This window comes from Pinus tabuliformis, chromosome 2_1 (assembly GCF_031772625.1).
Source record: "Pinus tabuliformis cultivar Carrire ecotype Pingquan chromosome 2_1, CPIR1, whole genome shotgun sequence".
Classification (NCBI taxonomy): Eukaryota; Viridiplantae; Streptophyta; class Pinopsida; order Pinales; family Pinaceae; genus Pinus; species Pinus tabuliformis.
In genome coordinates, this window is record NC_142299.1 from 572,716,427 (window position 1) to 572,739,465 (window position 23,039).

Genomic DNA, 23,039 nt, shown 5'->3' on the forward strand with positions numbered 1-23,039 from the left:
AGTGGTATATTAAACTATTTAACTATTTAGGGAAGCCATTGAAATTGAGAGGAGATGGAGTAATCTTAACAGGTAAATTGAGAAGAGATCGAGTAATCTTAACCGGGATGACAGGTAAATTGGGAAGAGATTGAGTAATCTTAATCGGGATGACAGGTGGAAAATTAGTAGTTGTTGGATCCCTGCCCTTTCCTCTTAGTTTTTTCCCCTTCTTGGTCTAGTGAGGATTCTATGTTTTTTCCCTTTTTCCTTGGCTTTCATTTCCTCGTTTTTCCTTTTCCTTTTTATTTTACATTTTATATATCATCATTTGATCTTAGTTTACTTTATATTCTCCTCGTTTTCTTAGGTTTTCATTTTTAAGTAAAATTTCTTTATCTTTTTTATAAAAGTTATTTCCCTCTTTTTGACTATTATCCCTGGCCTCTTTTTATGGAATTTGTTTTCTTTCTTCAGGCTTTATATATATATTCTTTTTTTTTCTTTTTTTTTTTCTTTCTTCAGGCTATATATATATATATATATATATATATATATATATATATATATATTCTTTTTTTTTCTTTTTTTTTTTCTTTCTTCAGGCTATATATATATATATATATATATATATATATATATATATATATTTCTTTCTTTCTTTCTTTCTTCAAGCTTTATATATATATATATATATAGATATATATATACATATACCTTTCTATTTACCCAAGAATATTTTATTTCTCTGGTAATTCATTTTTTTAACAAGGTCGGGTTGTTGATATATTATCAAAAACTTTGTTGGAGCAAGCTCCTATTACAAATGACTACAAAAAGATAAACATCTAATCTAGGAGATAGGAACATAGTCTCTTCTCCTAGGGTAGTGTTCAAAACTTCATGTATTTTTATGGGTATTCTAGTGTACTGCCTAACAAACTGACATATTAGAAAGAAAAATTTACATGCCATGGGTTCTCTGACAGTTTTTTAAGGCTTATAGACTGTTTTCTCCTGAGTTGGTTGTTTCTTCTTTTCATATTTGACCGAGTTCTCTCCTTCATTGCTTGTGCTATTGATTTTGTAATGTGCCACTGTGGTTCCATTTGAGTTGATTTCCTGTTCTTCCTTTGGCTTTACATTCTTCTCCTTGTTTTTTGTGCTTCCTTGGATTTGTAATGCTTGAGGTGCTTTTTCTTATTCTGGTGTTGATCGCTTCCCTTTTGTTGGGCACGGGGGCCATTGGAATCGATGAACGGGGTTTTCAGTTTAATAACTGCCCAAAATAGGTCGCAAAGTTCGGAATCATGGGATGGACAGTAGAGATTATCCAGAGATGTTGCATTCTGGAGGAATCATCGTTGCCATCAATGAATCAAATTAACAGTCATCGAGCATGAAAAGGTTCAAACGATAATCAATGAGAAAGGTGGGTTTAAAGGTGAAGGTGGTATTTCGAGTGGATAAGAAACCTTTAGTGGTAAAAAGGGGAGGGTGCCCGATCCCATTGACCGGGCGACACGTAGCAACGGAGGAGAGAGAGAAAACCGCTTTTCAGGCGGGTAATCTCCGAGCATGTTGTTGGCCCGATATTGATAAGAACCGTCGGATCTGATGGGGACAGATCGATAGTGAGAGAAAGTCGCACAAGTTTGGATGGGAGGGTTGATCGCCAACCGTTGCATCAGATGCCAGATCGATGATTTAGCTTTGATTGAAGATGGAGAGGGGAGAGAAAAGCGATGTGGTGAAGGCTTGGGGGGCGGACTCGGTGATATATTTAGGTGCGAATAAAAGCTTATTTGAAGTCCGAGTTAAGCACTCAGTGATGGTTTTCCATTGTATTTCGGTAATAATGAGGTCCCAGAGAGAGGACCGAAATCTGGACATAACAGAGGCTTTACGCTACGATGGGGCGCTGGGTGGAGGGAGTGGAGGGGATGGGGGGATATGGGGTGAATGAGCTAGGTAAGAAGAGGGGAGAGGGCTTAATATGAAGTCTACTCTCTTAGTCTACTCATTGAGATTGCTTCTGCGATGATTGCAATCTTCCTTCCTGTTGTTTCTCATGCTAGAGTCTAAAGTTTCATAGATTTTCTTATGCATTTCTATGACTTCCCAGCTGTTACTGCAGTGATGAGTCCTTTGTTGCTTTTTGACTGTTGTTTTTTGATTTATTACTTTTATCCTTGTGGATTTTCCTTGATTTTGGTGATCTTTATACTTGTGCTTTTTGCTGCTCATTAAGGAACAATGTTATGATATTATTCTTGGTTTTCACAAACATGCCCTTCATTTTTTTCCACTGCTTGGTTTGCAAAATAACCCGCCTATTGATTGTGAATTCTCAAGACATGTCTAAAGATTACATTGCCATAGCCTTCTAAGTTCTTCCGTATTCTTGTAAGAATTATGTTCATGAACTCATTGCTTGGGTTTTTGTTTCTTTCCATTGCCTCTATTATTATGGCTGAGTCACCTATTATGATAGGATTTTGAATATCTTTTCTTTTTTTCCTTTTTTTTATTCTTGTTCCCATCAGCAAGTTGTATGCTTCTGCCTTATTATTTGAGATTTGTCCCAATCCCCATTCATATGTGACATTTTCTTTCCCATCAGGATCTAGGATTATTCCCCCTGCCCCTGCCTTTCCTGGGTTATGCTTTGAGGCCCCATCAAAGTATAGACAGTATTTGTTCTGATTTTTCCTCCAGTTTGTCAGTTCCTCTTCACTCATTCTTATTTTCCAAATATTTCCTGAGTTTATCTTCTTGTTTCCTTTTTGTCCATTATTGTTTATTATGGCTTTGTTGAGCCAATCTCGCTCTTCCTGCTGAAGAGTGCTATAATCTGTTGGTGTTGTTCCTTTGACATTGAGGATTTCAGAAGTTAAACCCCACGTTTTTTAGAGGGTCTTCCCTATCCTTGGAATTTGATTTTTGAAAATGCACTTATTTCATGTCAACCAAATTTGCCAACATAGAACTACTGGGATGCACTTCCATATTCTCTGAATTGTGACTTTCTTCTTTATTGTGTATGGATAGGCCTTCTCGAGGGTCTGAAGAAAATCCAGCAAGGACTGTTCAAAATTTATTCTTATTTCCAAAGGACTTATTAGTTGCTGCCAACATTCTTTGGCAAAGGTGCATTCTTGGAATAAGTGTTGAATATTTTCTTCAACCTGCATGCATAATGGGCATCGTGTTGGGCCTTGAAAGCCCTTTTTTTTAGGTTGTCACTGGTCAATATTCTCCCTTTTAGTAGAGTCCAGATGAACATTTTGATCTTAGGCAGACTTTCTGATTTCCAAGCTATTTTCCAAGAATCCCAGTCATGTTGATTTGATTGTTCCTAAAGGATTTTATATCCAGTCCTAACTGTGTAGTGTCCACCGCTTGGGTCCCAAAGATAAGCATCTTCCTCATCAAAGTGGATTGGTGTTGCCCCTTTTAAGAGCTGCCTGATTTTTCTCCATTGCCCTTCCAGATCTGTCGGGATTGCTAAGCTTTTCCAATCTTGCCACTCCTTTTGATTCCAAAGAGATATAGAGTGTAAGGTGTTGAAACCTTTATCTTTCATCCACTCTTGTATGTCTTCAGTTTCTGGATGAGTTTGTAATGGTTATTTTCCCATGATTTTGTCCTCCCAAATTGAAATTGTTTTTCCATTGCCTGGGATTTTAGAAATATATCTACTCATTAATGGAATTGTTTTTTTAACCAGCTTCCATACTTGGGTACATGGTCTTATTGGGATATTTCCATTGAGTAGTCTTTTCCTGGTGCCATCCATATATTTTGTTATAAGAGTCTTTTTCCACCAGCTCTCTTTTCCTGTAATTAGTCTCCATAATATTTTCATTCCCAGTGCTGCATTCATGAACCCAAGCATCCATATTGATAGGCCTCCTTGTTCATAAGGTAGTACTACTTGCTCCCACTTGACCAGGCTAAAATTTTTGTTTTCTTGCTTCCCCCCTTACCACAAAAAGCTTCTTAAGATAAGCTCCATTTGTTTGTGGGCACTTGTTGGGGCCATGATTATGGCATATTGGTAGATAGGTAGTGATGCAAGGAGTGCTTTGATTAGAATTACCCTTCCTGCCATATTTAGCCACATCAGACCCCAGCTTTGTATTTTTTTTTTCATTTTTTAAATTTGTTTAGTCCATATTTTTGTCTTCATGTTCACTTTTGATATTGGAAGTCCCAAATAAAATAAGTGTGTCCATTTTTCTTGTACATGGATGTCTAAGATTTGTGAGATCCTTTGCATAGTTTTCTTTTTTTTTTTTGGGGGGGGGGGGGGGGGGGGGGGGGGGTGGTATTCCATCCATATATCTTGGATTTTGTATTGTTTAATAGCCTACCCGTAACTTGTAAAAATTCATCTAGAACTTTTTTGAACCTCCTTGCCATTATTGTTGATGCCCCTCCCAGCAACAGTGTGTCATTAGCAAAGAGTGAGTGGTTTATTGTTTTTACTCCTTTTGCTATTCTGATCCCTGTGATATTTATTTCCTTTCTTTGATTTTCCAGAGCCTTGCTTAATGTTTCCGCCATTATAATGTATAGGAAGGGGGAGAGAGGACAACCTTCCCTAAGGCCTCTTGTGCTTTGAAAGAAATCACTGGGCCTACCATTTATGATGGGGGCAATCCATGGAGTAGAGATGCATGCCTGTATGGCTTCCACTATTTCTCTTGAGAAACCAAGTTTCTGGAGGATAGCCATTAGATATGGATGACTGACCCTGTCAAAAGAATTTGCGATATCTAGTTTGATTATGAGGCCTTTTTCTTGCTTTAGCATACTGGAGTGAACCGCTTCCTATACAATAATTACATTATCTATGATTTTCCTGTTGGGCACGAATCCTCCTTGATTTTCAAATATGATTATTGGAAGTACTTCCTTGATTATATTTGAAATTATTTTTGTTATTATATTATACGATGAATTGCAGAGAGATAGGGCGAAACCTATTGAAAGTTGAGGGGTTTTCTTCTTTTGGGATAAGAGCAAGATAGGAGGATTTGGTGTTGCCTCTTATTTTTCTTTTTGAAAACATTCTTCACCATTCTTAAAAAAATCCTTTCTAATGGTATACCAATGAAATCCGTAGAATGCTATTGTGAAGCCATCTGGCCCTGGGGCTTTGTCCGAAGGCAGGCTCCATATGGCCGTCACTACCTCTTCTTCTGTGGGATCCTTGCACATTGCTGCATTTTGTTCTTTTTTTATTTTTCTTTTTGTGTGCTTTAAGAAGTCTTCACTTTCAACCATATCTTTGTTGGCTGAAGTAGGGTTCTAAAATGTTGATAGGCTACTTTTTTTAGTTCCTCCACTCCTTTGACCTCTTGGCTTTCAACTTGATTTTTTTCTATTTGGTTTCTTGTTCTTCTTATCTTCATTATGTTGTGGAAGAATGACGTGTTTTTGTCCCCTGCCTTGAGCCACAAACTTCTTGATTTCAATCTTGCCTCTTCCTCTTCTTTCATGTTTTCCCTATATATTTCCCAAAAGATTTCCTTCTCTCTTAGATAATCTTGCTTGCTTTCTCCTTTGTTTTATTTTTCAGTTTGCATGCTGTCCATTTTCTAATGTAACTCTTTTCTCTTTTCTTTTTCTTTTTTAATTCATTTGCTCTTGCCGATTCCTTTAATTTGTTTCTTGCAGATTTTAATTTTGTTTCCCAAATATAATGTGGTGATCATATTACTCTTGTCTCCCATGCTTCCTTGACTAATTCATTGATTTCTCTGTTGCTGTCCCAAATTGAGCTGTATCTAAATGGGAGCGAACCTTGATTTTCCATTTTGCCCATGACTATTATCACCGGTTTATGATCAGATGTTGTGGTATGTAAAATATTTTATGTTATGGAGTTGTACACTGCTGCTATATTTTCTTGTATCATAATTCTATCCAGCCTTTCTTTTATGTTACTTTTGCCCACTCTTTTATTGCTCCAAGTGTATTTCCCATTGTTTGGCGAGATATCTATCAAGTTATGTTGTTCCATTAATTCTTCTATTCCCTGGATGGGTCTGTGTGATATGTTCCTCCAAACTTTTCTTCTATGCTTCTTACCAAATTTAAATCTCCTCCTAGAATTATTTTCCCATCTTGCACTTCTTTTAATGCTTCTTTTAAGTTGTCCTAGCATTCCTCTTTTTCCTTGTAATGATTTGGGGCATATATATTTATGACATTGTGCTTCTCTTTTGTACTGATTTGCATTAGATCCGTTTGGATCTAATGCTGATCTTTTTTGAATTTTATTAATTCCCAAGTTCCTTTTTTCCTATTGTGCATATGCCTCCAGACACTCATGTTGCCTGTATTGCTCCCCCTTCATAATTTCTGATATTTTTTTTTTAATTTTCAGTTTCTTGGTTGTTTTTTTTTGTCTCCTGAATCATAAGGATGTCTGGGTTTTCTTTTGCCAGAATGTTTCTTGTGGCATTTTCCTTGATGGGCGATCCCATTCCTCTACAATTCCAGGAGACCACTATCATTATTTGCTTGTTGGGTGGTGCATGGCTCCTTTCCCTCTTGGATGAATTTTTTCGTTGTTTCATGAACTCTTTCCTAAGAAGGTTTCCATAGGTTGTTGTGTTCCTAATGTCATTTCCTTTATTGTTGCTTCATCCATGATTTCTTTGTTTGTCTTTCTTCCTTATTTTTTTTGGTATTCTACATTTGGGGGTACTTTCTTTGACTGCTTTCTGGTTAGGATTCTGTCTACTGATAGGGGGAGGGGTATGAGTGTTTGAAACCAGAGGGGATGAGGGGGGATTTGGGGTATGTTGTGGGGATCTGGATCTGGATCTTGGTCTAGGGGATGTGGGGGCTAAAGGATCCAGAGGTTCAAAAGGGTTAGGGCTATCAAGAATGTTAACTTTTGGTGATGGAGGATGGGGGTCAAAGGATGTGGAGGGTTGTGAGGAAGAGAGATTTGGTTGTTTGTGGACTGTCTTCTTTCTTTTTACCTATTCCCATTTGTTTTCTGGTTCTTCACTCTTTTCATTTTCATTTTCTTTTTTTTTTGTACATCTATTTGCAAAATGATCATATTCATGACATACCTTGCATTTGAAGGGGATTTGTTCATAATCCAGCTGTTGTATGTGCGTCCACTAGTCCACTTTGATTTTGATGGCTTCTGGTAGCCCTTTCCCAAGATCCACTTCTACACATATTCTGGCGCATGCATGCATATTTTCCTTTGGCTCACACCTATCTATATATTTCCCAACTGCATTTCCTATTGCTTTGACTGAATCATCCCCCCAGCAGTGAAGGGGAAGGTGTGGCAGTCTGACCCAAACGGGGACAACATTGGGAACATCCATTTCTAGGTCGAAATCTGGCATCCATCTGTTTAGATACAAACCCCTAGTATCCATAAAATAAGGTCCATTCCTAAATATCAGATCTCGATCCTCCTTGGTTTCAAAGTGGAAGGTGAAGTAACCTCTTCCACAAAACCTGATTGATATTTTCCCATCTATTGACGCAATCTAGATCCTTTCTACCCATTTTTGCATAGTTTTGGGTGATGGGCCATAACCCAGTGAACTGCCCCACTAATCCACACTCCACCAGAGAAAGTGTTGCTCTGTGGGGAAGGGCGGGAGAGAATGAGATTTTAGGAATATCTTCTAGTTTTTTAACAAACTTGGTGACTGATGGTCTGTTCTTTAACGGGCCCATTGCAGAAATGAGAGAGGCAAAAGCTTTTGATGTTCCTTCATTTTCTTGTTGCTGATCTGAAGGAAGCTCTCCGTCTTCTAATGTTGGAGCTCAAGCCCCAGCAGCAGGTGGCCGTTGGGGGGCAACTGCGTGCTGTTGTGTGCTTCTTACTGCGATCGTTGGCTAGGGTTGTGCAACTCCTTCAACAAGCGCGTGTTTTTGAATTCAACTTCTTATTTATCTGGTAATTCTTATTCAAGTCCAAAATTAGCTAATTATGGGATTTTAGGTTGATTTTTTATTTTTTAAGTTTTTAATTATTTAATTTTTATTATTTACTAATCTTGGATTTTGATTTCATTCTTATTTATGATATTTAACTTATTATTAAATAATTATTCCTTTAGATTTATAAAAAATAATATTAATTTCTATGGTTGTAACTTTGACTTTATCAGTTATATCATTATTTCCCTTCTTCTTGACCCAATCAAAAGTAGTCGTTTTTATGGTCGTTACCTTATAGCTCTTGGAATGGTCTATTCATATTCTCCTCTTTTTCTTAGGTTTTTATTTTTATTTTTTTAGTAAAAATTATTTATCTTTATTATAAAAGTTATTTCCCATTTCTTTTTTTCTTTTTTTCTTTTTTTTGGGACTATTATCCCTCTTTTCTTTCTTCACGCTTTATATATATATATATATATATATCTATATATATATATATATATATATATATATATAGATATAGATATACACACGTGGGAATATTTTATTTCTTTAGCAATTCTTAGTCAAGTCCAAAATTAGTTAATTATGGGATTCGAGGTTGATTTTTTCTTTTTCAAGTTTTTAATTATTTAATTTTTATTATTTACTAAATTTGGATTTTAATTTTATTGTTATTTATAATTTTTAACTTAATATTAAATAATTATTTCTTTAGATTATAAAAATTAACATTAATTTATATTGTTATAACTTTGATTTTTATTAGTTATATCATTATTCCCTTTTTTCTTAACCCAGTCAAAAGTAGTTGTTTTTATAATCGTTACTTTATAACTCTTGGAAAGATCTATCCATCTATTTAACCGGTTGCCATGGTCTGAATCTTCATCTTGTTCCGACAATGAACCACAGATACTCATTGATGTGATTATTTCCAAAATATTTTCTTATAATTTATTATATCCTTTATAAAAAATTAGTTTTAATCTTTCATATATAATTATTTTTAAACACATAATTATATATCTTTCCAAATTTTATAAATTTTATAATTATATAATAGTATGATTAAAAATGAAAGATGCTAACATATTTTCATTCTCTCCTTAAATTAATAGATAAATTTGAACTAATAACTTCTTTGCATATCTAAATAATGATTTTACTAAATAGGATTGAAAAATTATTGTTCCATTTATGATTGACCAACCATATATGAAGATTAATAAAAAATTAAATTTATTTCCATTTAAACATGGCTTTGTAAAATGTGCATACTATTGGATTCAAAACATTACTTATAAAACCTCTCTTAAAACCTGGCTTCACTCTTAAAAGATACGTTAGATTATGAACATCGGCTCTCGCGACATGTTTGACCATTGCCATATAACATTAAAATGATAGGATTTAGCCCTCATAAGATTGAGCACTGTATAATTTAACGTTTTGTTTCCAAATAGTTGTGTTAAATGTCGTGTATAATAATTAATATAGATATCCGCTTCTCCATTTACAGAAAGGAAAGATCACTGAGAGGCACTAATCTCCTACTTTTAGCCGTAACCTTGAGTGTTAAATGGAATGTATAATAAATAATATTGTATTTTTATGACCTAATATAGATATCCGCTTCTCCATTTATAGAAAGGAAAGATCACTAGGCAGTAATCTCCTACTTTTAGCCGTAACGTTGCAAATGTAGGTATGGGAGGAGGGCCTTCCCTCACATCGTTCACTCTTCACTTTACCGGCCTAGTGATTGTAAATATTATATCTCAATTAATAAAAGTATAATTAACCACTGTATTTACTTTTCATTTTATTTGTTTGGTGATTGTAAATTATATATCATATTGTTAATAAGAGTTTTTGGATAATTGTGTGACATGATTGAAGAATTCAACATTTTGGGTAAACACTTCACTCATCTTCAAGGACAGGAAGCAAATTGATGGTAGGAGTGCATGACCACAATATATAGAGAATGAAGTTAATAAAAGTATAACTAACAATTGCACTGAGAAGTGTAAAGGAACCTCGATAGGAGGAGTGGAGAGAATGTGGAAGAAAGTAATGAATTGAATTTAGAATAATTGTCTTTTAGAAAGAAATTGAGGGAACATAGCTTCTTAAGTTGTCTAGACTATATTTATAATGGAAGGAAACAATGCATAAGGAAAAGATATATATCCTTTATAATGGAAGGAAACAATGCATAAGGAAAAGATATATATCCTCAAAAAATTTGTTGTATATGTATGTCAAACAACCCAAACTAAAAAAAATACCAATATTGTAGAAGTTTGATGCATGTATACATTTTTTTTTCTAGTTGTATTGCTTCCACAATATTTAGAAACAAAATTACGAATATGGTAGAAATTATGATCCATTGAAATCTGGGCAACCCCAATGAAAGCAATGACTAAATGATGAAAGATTAGCAAAGTAAAAAAGTTGTCATACCTTAAAAGTGTAAAAAAAATCAGCTAAAATCATTTGGAGAGCAAAAAGGCATGACCACTCTCATAACTATGTCCCAAACCTTCTTCTATAGTCGAAGAAATATCAAATAGGCATTCTCATCAAGTGAAAGGAAGCATTGCAGCAAGTGCAACGAGTCCTTTATACATCTTTGTCAAAAAGTTTTCACATGATATTTTACAATTTTGTAGAAGTTTTACACATAATTCATCTTTTAAATTGTGCACATCAGAGACATCATTATCCTTAATAGCTATGTAGAATAACCCTAGAACAAGTTCTCATCATTCGTCGCCAAATTTACCCCATTCTATAAACACTGAAATTTAGTTTCTCTCTCTTTGTCAAGAAGAAAATCCTAATTAAGGAGGCAAGTACCATAATTGTTAAATCAATCTTTGAGCATATACATTATTATGAATGTAAAGGCGAAGAAATTGAAATATCATAAATTCAAACCAACAAAACCTAATTAATAAGACAATCCTCAAATCAGGCCTTCTTGATGGATATAGTTAGATTACTAAAGGCAACATTTAGGACCGAAAGTGACGAATATTCTAGCTTTGTCCTCTCAAAACTCCCTAGTTCGTCAAAGTCCATCAATACATAAAAGCACATTAAATCCATCCCAACTGTCATTTACACCCCATCAGTGCACCTCCCCTTGGCTACATTAAGGACAGAGCGAGAAAAGTAACTTAGTATGTATGACTTACCACTATTTTGTTTTCCCACTTATGAGACTACCTTGATTTTACCATCCCACTGACTCAAAACAACATCGTTTTCAAAGTGAAACAAAGTTGCTAGTGATATGTTATATGCATAAGTGAGGTATGTATTTAAAGTCAAGAAAGCAAGCGCTATAGTCTAGTGTTTTCATTGTGAGTTATTTCAATGGGCTCAAAACATATAAGTTGACAGACCCACTTTCCAAAGGAAATTCAGCTTCCCCAGAACACCCTCAATCCATTTTATATATTTGCTTCCAAAAAATAATTTGAGAATGATTTCAACACCTGTCCAATCCATATTCTAATATGATTCATAAAACCTTAGGTAGCACCTTAGATACCTAAGCATCATATAAAGCTAGAATCTGGTTTTTTCATCAAATGCTACCAAATCAAAACCCCTTTCAAATGTGTGAATAATATTGCTCCCATGTAGAAATGGTCCTATCTTTTGGGACATGTATAAGTTCATCCTATTAAGTACTTTTCCATGGAAAAAAACTAACAACTCGCCAGATCTCAGAAATGCAACTATTTTTAGATCTTTTGTCTCGGGATCACAAGATTCACAAATGGTACCCAATAAGAGGGTACAATCCAATGCATGAGTTGGAATTTAAATCATATAAGTCCTTTTTATTTTCTTCCAAATCTACAATCATCTATTAGAAAATTTTGCAATTTTGCAACAAAGCCACCTTTCAACATAATCACATTGTCTATCAGCTAATGCCACTAAAATGTCCTGAAATTAAGAATGCCAAAAATCACCATTTTTAGCTCCTCTTTCCAAATATCTTGTAGAATATCTAACATGAGAACATTTTATCATATTTTAGTGTCCTATAAATCAATGAGGATATCATTGAGTTCTAATGGAGCAACTCCTACTTCTTCTAGAGAGTCAAAATTCATAAGCACAGTTGCTACTATATAGGCATTAATAAGCTTCACATCCGTCAAAAAGGCATGAACACTTTCATAACTACCTCCCAATTCTTCTTCTATGGTTGAAGAAATATCAGATAGGAATTCCCATCGAGTGAAAGGAAGCATGCAATGAGACCAACCTTTTCTCCATACATCTTTGTCAGAAAGTTTTCACAAGATATTTTACAATTTTGTAAAAGTTTTACATAGAATTCATCTTTTAAATCATCCTCATCATAGACATCAATATCCTTAATATTTATGTAGAATAACCCCTCGAACAAGTTTTCATCATTCTTCACCAAGTTTATCCCACTCTGTAAACACTGAAATTTAGTTTTTTCCTCTTTTTCAAGATGAAAATCTTGATTAAGGAGGCAAGTGTCACAATTGTTAAAAAAAAAATGAGCATCTACATTATTATAAATGTAAAGGTGAATAAATTGAAATATAAAAAATCCAAACCATAAAAATCTAACTAATAAGAATGTCCTCAAATCAACACTTATTGTTGGTTATTGTTAGATTACTCAAGGCAACATTTAGGACAGAAAGTGATGAATATTCTAGCTTTATCCTCTCAAAACTCCCTAGGTTTGTCAAAGTCCATCAATACATAAAAGCACTTTAAATACATCCAAACTATCATGCACACACCATCAATGCATCTCCCCCTGGCTACATCAAGGAGGGAGCCATATTGATAGTTTAGTATGTATGAATTACCACTATTTTGTTTTCCCACTAATGCGACTACCTTGATTTTACCATCCCACAAACTCAAAACAACATCATACAAGTCAAAGTGCAACAAAGTTGCTAGTGATATACTATATGCATAAGTGAGGTATGAATGTATTTGAAGTTGAGAATGCAAATATTATAGTCCATTGTTTTCATCATGAGTTATTTTGATGGGATCAAAACATAAAGGTTGACAAACCAAGTTTCCAAAGGAAATTCAACTTTCCCTGGAACACCCTGCATCCATTTTATATTTGTGCTTCTAGAAAACAATTTGAGGATGATTTCAACACTTGTCCAATCCATATTCGAAAATAATTCATAAAAGATGTATGTAGAACCTCAGAAAGTTTCTCCATACATCTTCGCCAAAAAGTTTCCACAAGATCTTTTACAATTTTGTAGAAGTTTTACATAGAATTCACCTTTTAAATCATCCTCATCATGTAGACATCAATATCCTTAATAGTTATGTAGAATAACCCATGGAACAAGTTTTCATCATTCTTCACCAAGTTTATCCCACTCTGTAAACACTGAAATTTATTTTTTTCCTCTTTTCAAGATAAAAATCTTGATTAAGGAGGCAAGTGTCACAATTGTTAAAAAAAAATAAGCATCTACATTATTATAAATGTAAAGGCGAATAAATTGAAATATAAAAAATCCAAACCATAAAAATCTAACTAATAAGAATGTCCTCAAATCAACACTTATTGTTGGTTATTGTTAGATTACTCAAGGCAACATTTAGGACAGAAAGTGATGAATATTCTTGCTTTATCCTCTCAAAACTCCCTAGGTCTGTCAAAGTCCATCAATACATAAAAGCACTTTAAATACATCCAAACTATCATGCACACACCATCAATGCATCTCCCCCTGGCTACATCAAGGAGGGAGCCAGATTGATAGTTTAGTATGTATAAATTACCACTATTTTATTATCCCACTAATGAGACTACCTTGATTTTACCATCCCACAAACTCAAAACAACATCATACAAGTCAAAGTGCAACAAAGTTGCTAGTGATATGCTATATGCATAAGTGAGGTATGGATGTATTTGAAGTCAAGAATGCAAATATTATAGTCCATTGTTTTCATCATGAGTTATTTCGATGGGATCATAACATAAAGGTTGACAAACCGAGTTTCCAAAGGAAATTCAACTTTACCTAGAACACCCTGCATCCATTTTATATTTGTGCTTCTAGAAAATAATTTGAGGATGATTTCAACACTTGTCCAATCCATATTTGGAAATTATTCATAAAACATGTATGTAGAACCTTGTACAAGTTCAACATATTAAGTACTCTTCCATGGACAAAAACCAACAAATCGCCAGATCTCACAAATGCAATTGTTTTTAGGTCTACAATCTCGGGATCACAAGAGTCACAAATGGTTCCTAGTAGGAGGGTACAATGCAATTCATGAGTTTGAATTTAACTCGTTAAAGTTCTTATTTGGTGCCAAGTCTACAAGCATTCATTGTATACTACGGTTATCTTCATCTTCACTTGAAATTGTGCCTCTGTACTTCCCTCTGAACTTCCAAAACCCAAAAATGGCCTTGTGTACACCTCAATTATTCCAAGACCATATGATGTCTTCTGAATGAAGTGACAACTTTCCATATACATAAGCCTTCCAAGTGCACTTTAGGATATTGTTTTCTTTGCATGAGTCAGAAATTTTTCCCTTTCATTCTTGGATTTTTTCTCCTAAAGCTTTTTCGTGACTGTTTTTCAGAATGAATTTGTTCCTAAAGTAGAGTGAGCATATCCTTTCTAATTAATGCAAGGTCATTTTCCCTTAATTATTCATTCCCTTCACCGTAGAATATATATAGATGAAAAAATGTGATCTCCCCATGTGTTAATGGGAAAGACATAACTACTAAGAGTCTCATCAAGTTTAAAATCTGAGAACTTTCTTTGCCATTGTAGATAAAACCTTGCAACTATGTTGAAAGATCTGTTTTTTCTAGTTTTTTTTGCTAGAAATTAAAATAATATCGAAGCTACCACAACTCATAAACTCCTTTATGTCAGAGATAATGAAATTATTTCCTAGGTCAAAATTGTCATTACTCATGAGGAAAGCCAAGACAAGTTGTTTTTCAATTAAATATCCCTCAGTTGGTTTTGGTTTCTTCTGGTGATCTGAATTGGATCATTATACTGTTTATCATCCATCTCAATACATTTGGACTGGAAAAAGTGGACAATATGTTGTCATCAAGAACCGCCTCCATGTGATCCTTCCATGCAATGAAATTCGAGCTTCCTTCCAAGGCATACTCTAATCTCAGTCTATTGAAGGTCATATTCCCAACTCTGTAGAGATCTTGCTACACTAAACTGGATATTTGAACCTCCTGATAAACAACTTCGAAATTATTATTCTAATGTGAATCTTTCTCTGATACCATGTAGAAATTATGGTGTAGATTTGTCCAACAACGTCTGCACCTGTTTCGTTATCTCTTCATTTTCTTGTGGAGTCATGTGGTATGCTACTTTATTCGGAAGACTTGCCCCCAAAATTAGATCTATATGATGACTAATTCTTCGAAAAGGAGGCAACTTACTTGACAACTCATCAACAATTATATTTGAAAACTCATCCAACATAACCTTGACTTCTTCAAGCAAATCTTTAAACTTGTGCTAGTAAGAATTATCTTGGGCTTACCAATCAAAGAAAACTGAATTTCTTCTTTCTTTTTGAGCTCTTGCAGCAGTTCCTTCCCATCCATAAGTAGCACACTAGGACCAACTTCCTCTTTCGGATCCTTATACTCCAAAGGCAATAGAAGATGTTTTTGGCCATTTTTCTCAAGAGTGTAGGTGTTTCGTCTACCATCGTGAATGGATTTCCTATCATACTATCATGGTCTTCCCAACAACACATGGCACACATCCATTGGCATTATATCACATAATACCTCATCCTTGTAATTAACAATCTGGAACTTCACTTTACACTACTCATTCACCAATATCTGATGGTCTTTTTGCAACCAAGACACCTTGTAAGGTGTGGGATTTGTTATTCTCTGCAGCCCCAACTTCTCTACCATTTTGGTGGAGACCAAGTTATCTTTGCTACCACTGTCAATCACCACTTTGCAACACTTGCCTCCTGATTTGCATGTGGTTCTAAATAAGTTTTTTCTTTGTGTTGGTTCCTTAACTTCTTTTTCATACTTAATCAAGATTCTCTTCATCAATAATGATTCTCCTACCTCTGGTGTTTCTTCATGGATAACTACAACGACATTTTCTTCTTGTGCTTCTACTATATTTTCTCCTCTTTGTCTTGTAGGATTATTTTCTGGACAATCCTATGAAATATGTCCCAATTTCCCACATTTGTAACATTGAACTTAGTAGCCTCTACCTCGACCATGTCCTCTTGAGAAAGGCCTTCTTCCTCTTGATTCACCTCCTCTTGATGGTTGATTGCTTGAACTACCTTCACCTTCTTTTGTAGACAGAGTTTCCTTCCATTAAACGATTTGTCCTCTTGCCCTCACAGGACTCCTCCCTTTATTCCTCTTCTACAATTCTAGGTGAAAATAAGCTAAACTCATCTTGAATCTCGAACCACAGCCCATTGATATATTTGGCAACCTTTTCAAGTGTTTCTTCAATGTATCCTACTCTAATATTCACCTTGTAAAAGTCTTCACTATACTCTTTAACAATCAATGACCTTTGTTTCAAATTTTTCATTTTCTTGAATAAAGACAGCTGGTAATCTTTGGGGGGAAAATTACCTTTCAGTATCGCCACCATTATGCTCCAACTTTTGATCTTGGCTTTGTTCTTTCTTCTCATTTCTTCTTGGACTCCATCCCACCAACGAGTTGTGTGTCCTTTCAATCTAGTAACAACAAACTTCACTTGTTTGTCTTCAACTACCTCCTCGTACTCAAAATGTTTATCTAAAGCATTGATCCAATCTATCTATTCTTCTGGTTCGAAGCTACCACTGTAGGTATGTATCTTTGTTTTAGGCCTTGAAATAGCCCCAATCATTGACCTCATCAATTTAATTTATGCAGGCTCTTCGACATGTTCTTCATCTTCCGTTGGAGACTCTTCATCAGATTCGTTGATGTCTCTAGTCTTTGGATCTCTTTGCTTTTTCATCTCTAAGGCTTCTAGCATTTCTTTGACACGTCTCATGTCCTCCCTATCTCCAGCATCAGTTGTTGGTCTTCCCCTTCTACCTCGTCTTCCCCCTCGAGCATGAAATGTCATTTCACACTTTTTTTCTCTATGTTGTAGCTCTGATACCAAAATTGATGCTAGATCCTGCCTCACCTGCAACAAGATTAATGACTGGAGCGTGCAAACAACATTAAATCATTCTCACTTTCAAATTACATTTTCAATTCATAGAACCTCTAACAAATTTCTAACATATATTTTTTATTTTCTTCTAAATTGCAAAACCTGATTACATACTTTCATATATAACCATATAACTAATTCTTATTCTATCATTACTAAAATTACTGAAATTTGGATGAGTTGGAATTTTCCAAAAAGGAATCCAAGCTCCCTGTTTTTCTCCAAAAAAATCTTAGCTTTCTTCAAATTTTTTTCTCTTACAAATAATCTATTTTTTAAACTTAATAAAAAAACTACTTCCATCTCTATCCACAAAAGCAATAAGATTTCTTATTTTTTTCTAACATCATTCCTATCTAAACTTTCTAATCTTTAAACTAAAACAAAACTAATTTACTAATAAAATAAAGGAATCTAATTCATTCTAATTAATTGTTTTTTTTTCTCAATTTCAAAAGTAAAATGCTAATGCGACTTTGAAATAAATCTCAACCTTTCATTTGTGTATATTACTATAAATGTTTTCAAATATTTAGTGGAACTTAAATCATTACCATCTATATAATAATTATTGATAATTAAATTAAAATCACCTTATTCCAAAATAAAAAGCTGTAATGAAATCATTACATAAAAATTTAAATATCTATAATACCTCAGTAGAGAATTTCAATTGTCATTACGATTTGTACAAGGCTTCAATTGAAAGGACAGACATACCAATATATATATGGATAGAAAATGTTGAAGAATTTTCATGGTGCAGCGTAATTTTATAATTCCCATAAAGTTTAAGAGTACCTCTTCCACATAAACCAGACATACAGTGGATTCAAATGCCATGTTAAGGTGGCACAAAGGGGGCACACTCTAGGAAAATGAGAAAATTGAGAGACACTTAATGAATGGAAGTAAGAAACGTATAATTCTAATTCCATATAAAAAAATATTGAAAGCCAACAGTCTGTCCATTCTGAAAGATATGAATGACATAGCGGTTATGCCCAAAAACCTGCATTATTCACAGGATTCGTATCATTGTAATCAATATCGGTCCGTTGAAGCTCACTTTCTATATTGCTTCAAGAAGTGGCTGTTCTCTCCTAAAGGAGTGGACGTTTAAGCTGGATGGGTGAATACAGTTTGCACGGTTGGAAAAAGATGATATGACAGGTCGATTATCTTTGTATTTCTTTAAAAAATCAGTGTAACGGCGAACAGAAAGAGTTGGGTACCTCTTCAAATCTCTATCTTTGAAATCCACGTAATACAGTCCGTAGCGGATTGTATAACCATATATAACTTCGAAACTATCCAGGAAAGTCCACACAAAGTATCCGCGGGCGTTCGATCCATTCCTGCACAAAATTCCACTCCAATTTGGAAACCAATCAGCCATCACATCTTATGTTGTCAAACAATTTCATAAAAATATATATAGATTTTTATCTTAACCAGTATTTTACTAAGCGGGGAGATGAATAAAAACAAAAATAAACAACATTTAAAGTTGGAATGTGATATGGTAATTGGTTAATGGACCTGACAGCTGCAAGCAAGCTTTCAACATATTCATGGAGGTAGGCTGCCCTTGGCTTATCGTTTAATGCGTCCGCAAGTGGAAGAGATTCATTGTTGGACAGGCCATATCCTACTCGTGGATGTAAACACAATTTAAAACGCGGTCATAGAATTTTGAATACTGTAGTAGAAGCACAAGAACATACCATTTTCGTAAACTATTAATGGAGGATTATCATAGTGCCCCTTGAAGTATTCCAGTAATGCTTGCATTCCCCATGGGACAACAGGAAGTCCAGATGGTGCCAGCTTCAAACAATGGATTTAAAACAATAATATGAAGATATTAGTCCACCCTCCATCGAGATGAACGTATATATGATATGAATATATGATATGCTTACCTCACCAATGGGGATACCGTTCCGATACACTGCAGTTATAAATTTCTAGACGGGTTAGAGTCGGCATATATATAATAGAATATAATATAATATCTCTACTTACTTTATATATATATATATAGAACAGACCAACATCTAGTGGGTGAGTTTTGGATATCTAACAACATAACAGTTTTATTTGTTTGTAGAGCATTCCCTCAAAAGAGTAATGGATATTAGAGGCAGGAATATACCTGAAGTGGTTGTCAACGAATCTTCTAGAAAGTCCCTTGCAGTTAAATCCCTGTAACTAGGAGCATCCGAAACATAATTAGTCGTATAATGGATGAGACCAATAAAATCGAAGGAACTCCTCAGCTTTTCGGATTCTTGTTTGGTGAAGGAAGGCAATCTGGAGCCTACAATCTTCTTCATAGAAGAAGGGTAATCTCCATAAATAACAGGCTCTATAATCCTGCTCAAACAGAGAATGAATTCACACATTTTAATAAAAAAAAAATGAGTCAGAGAAACGGTGAGTGAATTTATCAAGTTTTCCCATTACCAGCCATTTATGAAATCTAGGACTCTTTGAGTGGCAGCGATGTCTTCGGACGAGTTTGTCATTGGTACAAACCAGCCTGCATAGATGGAGATGCCGATGGAGCCCTTTTGCTTCTTCTGCAAGTATGTTAAAGGTTTATGTAAGGTAATGGATATTAAACACCAAGTTAATGATTAACTTACTCTTTACATACTAATGATTAACTCACTCATTTACATCCTCTTCATTAGATCAGCATAAAGTAGTATCAATCAACCGCATAAAAAAGAAGTAAGCCTCAGCCAATGATTTACGCACTGTATTTACACACTGTATGGTGCTTAATATTGGTCATAAATAAATTACTCATCATTTGTCATAGGTACACTACTCATCATCAGATCTCAACTCTATAACGCAAGAATGGAAAAACTATCTTAATATAAAAAATCTTCAGTTAACGTCTGGCAGAGGTGGATTAAAAAAATATAGGACCTGAAACTTCTCCCTGTAAAGCAGTACGGTTGCCGCATGGGATAACAAAACATGATGACCAACAATGTATGGTTCCACTGTGGAGTTTCCAGCACTACAGTTGCCCGATATGCCAAACGGATAAGAACATCGTTGAGGTGGCCATATACCAAGATCATAACCGACAAAAGGGAACGCATTCGCTTCGTTAAAAGTGGTCCAATACTTGACCCTGTCACCAAATTCTCTAAAACAAACTTCGGCGTATACTTGGAAGTCCTTCCTTCCTGCACACAGCACATGATCAGCTCATTAATTGCGTGGAGACCTGTTTTACATGGTTCTTGATCTACTAATATCCACACTTAATTACACCACGTCCTATCTATATTCTATCCTTCGTCACTGTTCTATATCTCTGTCAGTCCTTTTAACAAAATAAACATATTAAAGAAGCAAAAATAAATAACATCAAGGTAGATCCATCTGAGAGGCATATGCTTTACAGTCTTCCTGAACATAAAACATGATTAGGTTGTTAATTGCGTGGAGGCCTATTAGCACACAATGAAGCAATGTGTAAACATTAAGGTATATCTATCGGAGAGGAATTTGATTTGGCACACTCACTCATTTATGAGGGATTTGATTTTTCAAAGATGCTCCATAGATTTGAAGTGTGTTTATTTAGAGTACACACTTTGAGAATTGAACCGGTGACTTTTTAATAGGAGTTCAAAAAAATTAAATCTATAATTTTTAAATAACAAAATGTTTTAGCAATTAAACTTCAATTAATTAAACTAATCAACTAATCATATTAAGAAATTTATATTTATATTTAAATAAATAAACTTATTTTTTTTATACATTCAACAAATTATCGAAAAGAGAAAAAAAAAAAAAAAAAACAATGAAATGAAACTGCTGCTCAAATTATAGAAAAAAACACCTTATCAATGTTAGAAGGTGTACTGGTAACCACTTAAACAAATGGAAGAGGACCTCTTCATATATTGAAAGAAAAACCTACAGTGCAGATCAATAGTGAGGAGGGTAATGATAACAACCTTTTCTGTTTATTTGAAACAGAGCAACAAGTTCTATAAGTTTCGCAAGAAGGACAGCTAGTGACAGCGTAAACAATCTCAGGGGTTTCTTCCAGAAGGGATCTCTTTTCTATATCAATCTGTTTCTTCCAACCGCAGGATTTTAGATCCAGGAGCTCTGTTTTGTTTTTCTTAAACCAGTCTGCCAGCTGTTATCGTGTCTTTATTGGGAAAAACTAACGGGAAAATGGTCATGATGCAGGACTATGTCTAGTTTTGAAATTTTTTACTGGAAAAGGTCACATGTAACTCAATTTTCGAATCAAATTTATAAGAACAAGTTTGTTCGATAGACTCTGTCAATTTTATTTGGGCATGAAGTGTGACTTTTGTCTTAACGAGTGTTATAATTTTTTTAAATAAATTCTATATATAACACTCTTCTTGTGAACATTAAATAAAATAATAAAAACACATTATACTGTCAGAAAAGCATATTAATACTGTCTTAATTCACCATATGTCAAATTATTTGTGAACATTTTAAAATAATAATAATAAAGCAATACACTATCTGGGGATTGAGCCATCCGCCATAAGCGTCTTCCAAACTTTGAGGCAGATCGAAGTGATACAATGTGATATGTGGCTCAACACCTGCAAGATTTGTACCAATCAATCACAATGCAATGTTGGCACTATTTGCATTTTACTGAAAGGCTGAAAAGTTCAAGCTCACGAGGCTCTTCTCAATGATCATATTACCATGGCAGATAAGTTCGTTGATAAGATTATTGTAGTATTCGAGCCCCTTGGGATTGACGACTCCCCTTCCATCTGCAGTAATGAGTTAATAAGAATTATATTAACAATAAACTGCTAGGTTTCTCGGTTGTGCATAAAGGAACATATTTGTATGTGTGTTACCAGGTATAAGTCGAGACCAGGAGATAGAGAATCTGTAAGCGTCTAACCCCATTTCACTCATGAGAGCAACATCCTCCTGCAAGTAATATCATTATCCATGAAAGCAAACACTAAATATTATTATATATAATAAGCTCTCTGTCATTGCCTTATATACAAAATTTCAACTAGTTTATCATCACAATCGCATCTTTCTTTCAACAAAGAGAGGAGTAGCAGAAGTCACTTTATAGTGGTGATATTGATCTGCTGCAATATCTCCTGTGCTTCCATCGGGCATGTTACCTGTAAATTCTTCAATGCTAGGTATTAATGTCAAAAAATGAATTATGGAAAAAGATTGTTGAGGAAGAAGAGGGTAAGGGGCCACCTGCGTGGGTGAAAGTATCCCAAACGCTGGGTTTCCGGCCATCCACTGCTGCAGCTCCTTCGACCTGCAGATAGCCGAGAAACACTTAGAATTAATTATATACACATTGTGTATGTAATGCATAAGGCTAGCTAGGGAAGTAAGTGAAGTAGGGATTGGCGGACCTGGTAAGCAGAAGTGCCTGCGCCAAAAATAAAATATGAAGGAAAGTCATGTCGGGTGATCACCGGGTTAGACTCCACTCGATAAATGTGAGGAAAGTAGAATCCAATTAACACCCAACAGACCAGTGCCACTCTGTCTGCCATGCTAATAATAACATACCAAATATTTCGCTGAACTCTGATAAACGAAAAGTTGAGGCTAGATTTGGCGTATGGTAATAAACAGCGATAATTGAGATGTGGATTGAGGACAAACAACAACATGGACATGAAATGAAATGTAACACGACACGGCACCTTGAATGAGATAGAAAGTGAGAAGATTCGTACCACGTTATATGGATCAGGTGACTTGAACATTTAAATGCATTGATGTATGTGACATGTTTGTCCCTGGTTGTCATGGTTTATAATGTTGGGGAGA

At 34.8% G+C, this 23,039-nt stretch overlaps 1 protein-coding gene across 1 annotated transcript; it reads right to left on the bottom strand.

Moving 5' to 3' along the window:
• Nucleotides 1-17,943: 17,943 nt before the first annotated feature.
• LOC149201743 (beta-glucosidase 22-like) lies at nt 17,944-22,787 on the bottom strand. The gene is made up of 13 exons (XM_089399809.1): nt 22,616-22,787; nt 22,452-22,515; nt 22,308-22,366; nt 22,082-22,157; nt 21,920-21,991; nt 21,724-21,811; nt 20,127-20,388; nt 19,653-19,768; nt 19,342-19,562; nt 19,109-19,137; nt 18,911-19,013; nt 18,726-18,834; nt 17,944-18,541 (listed from the first exon to the last, which is right to left on the bottom strand). Exons 1-13 carry the CDS (start codon nt 22,757-22,759, stop codon nt 18,256-18,258), a joined length of 1,629 nt encoding a protein of 542 aa, XP_089255935.1. The 5' UTR covers nt 22,760-22,787; the 3' UTR covers nt 17,944-18,255.
• Between the last annotated feature and the right edge of the window lie 252 nt (nt 22,788-23,039).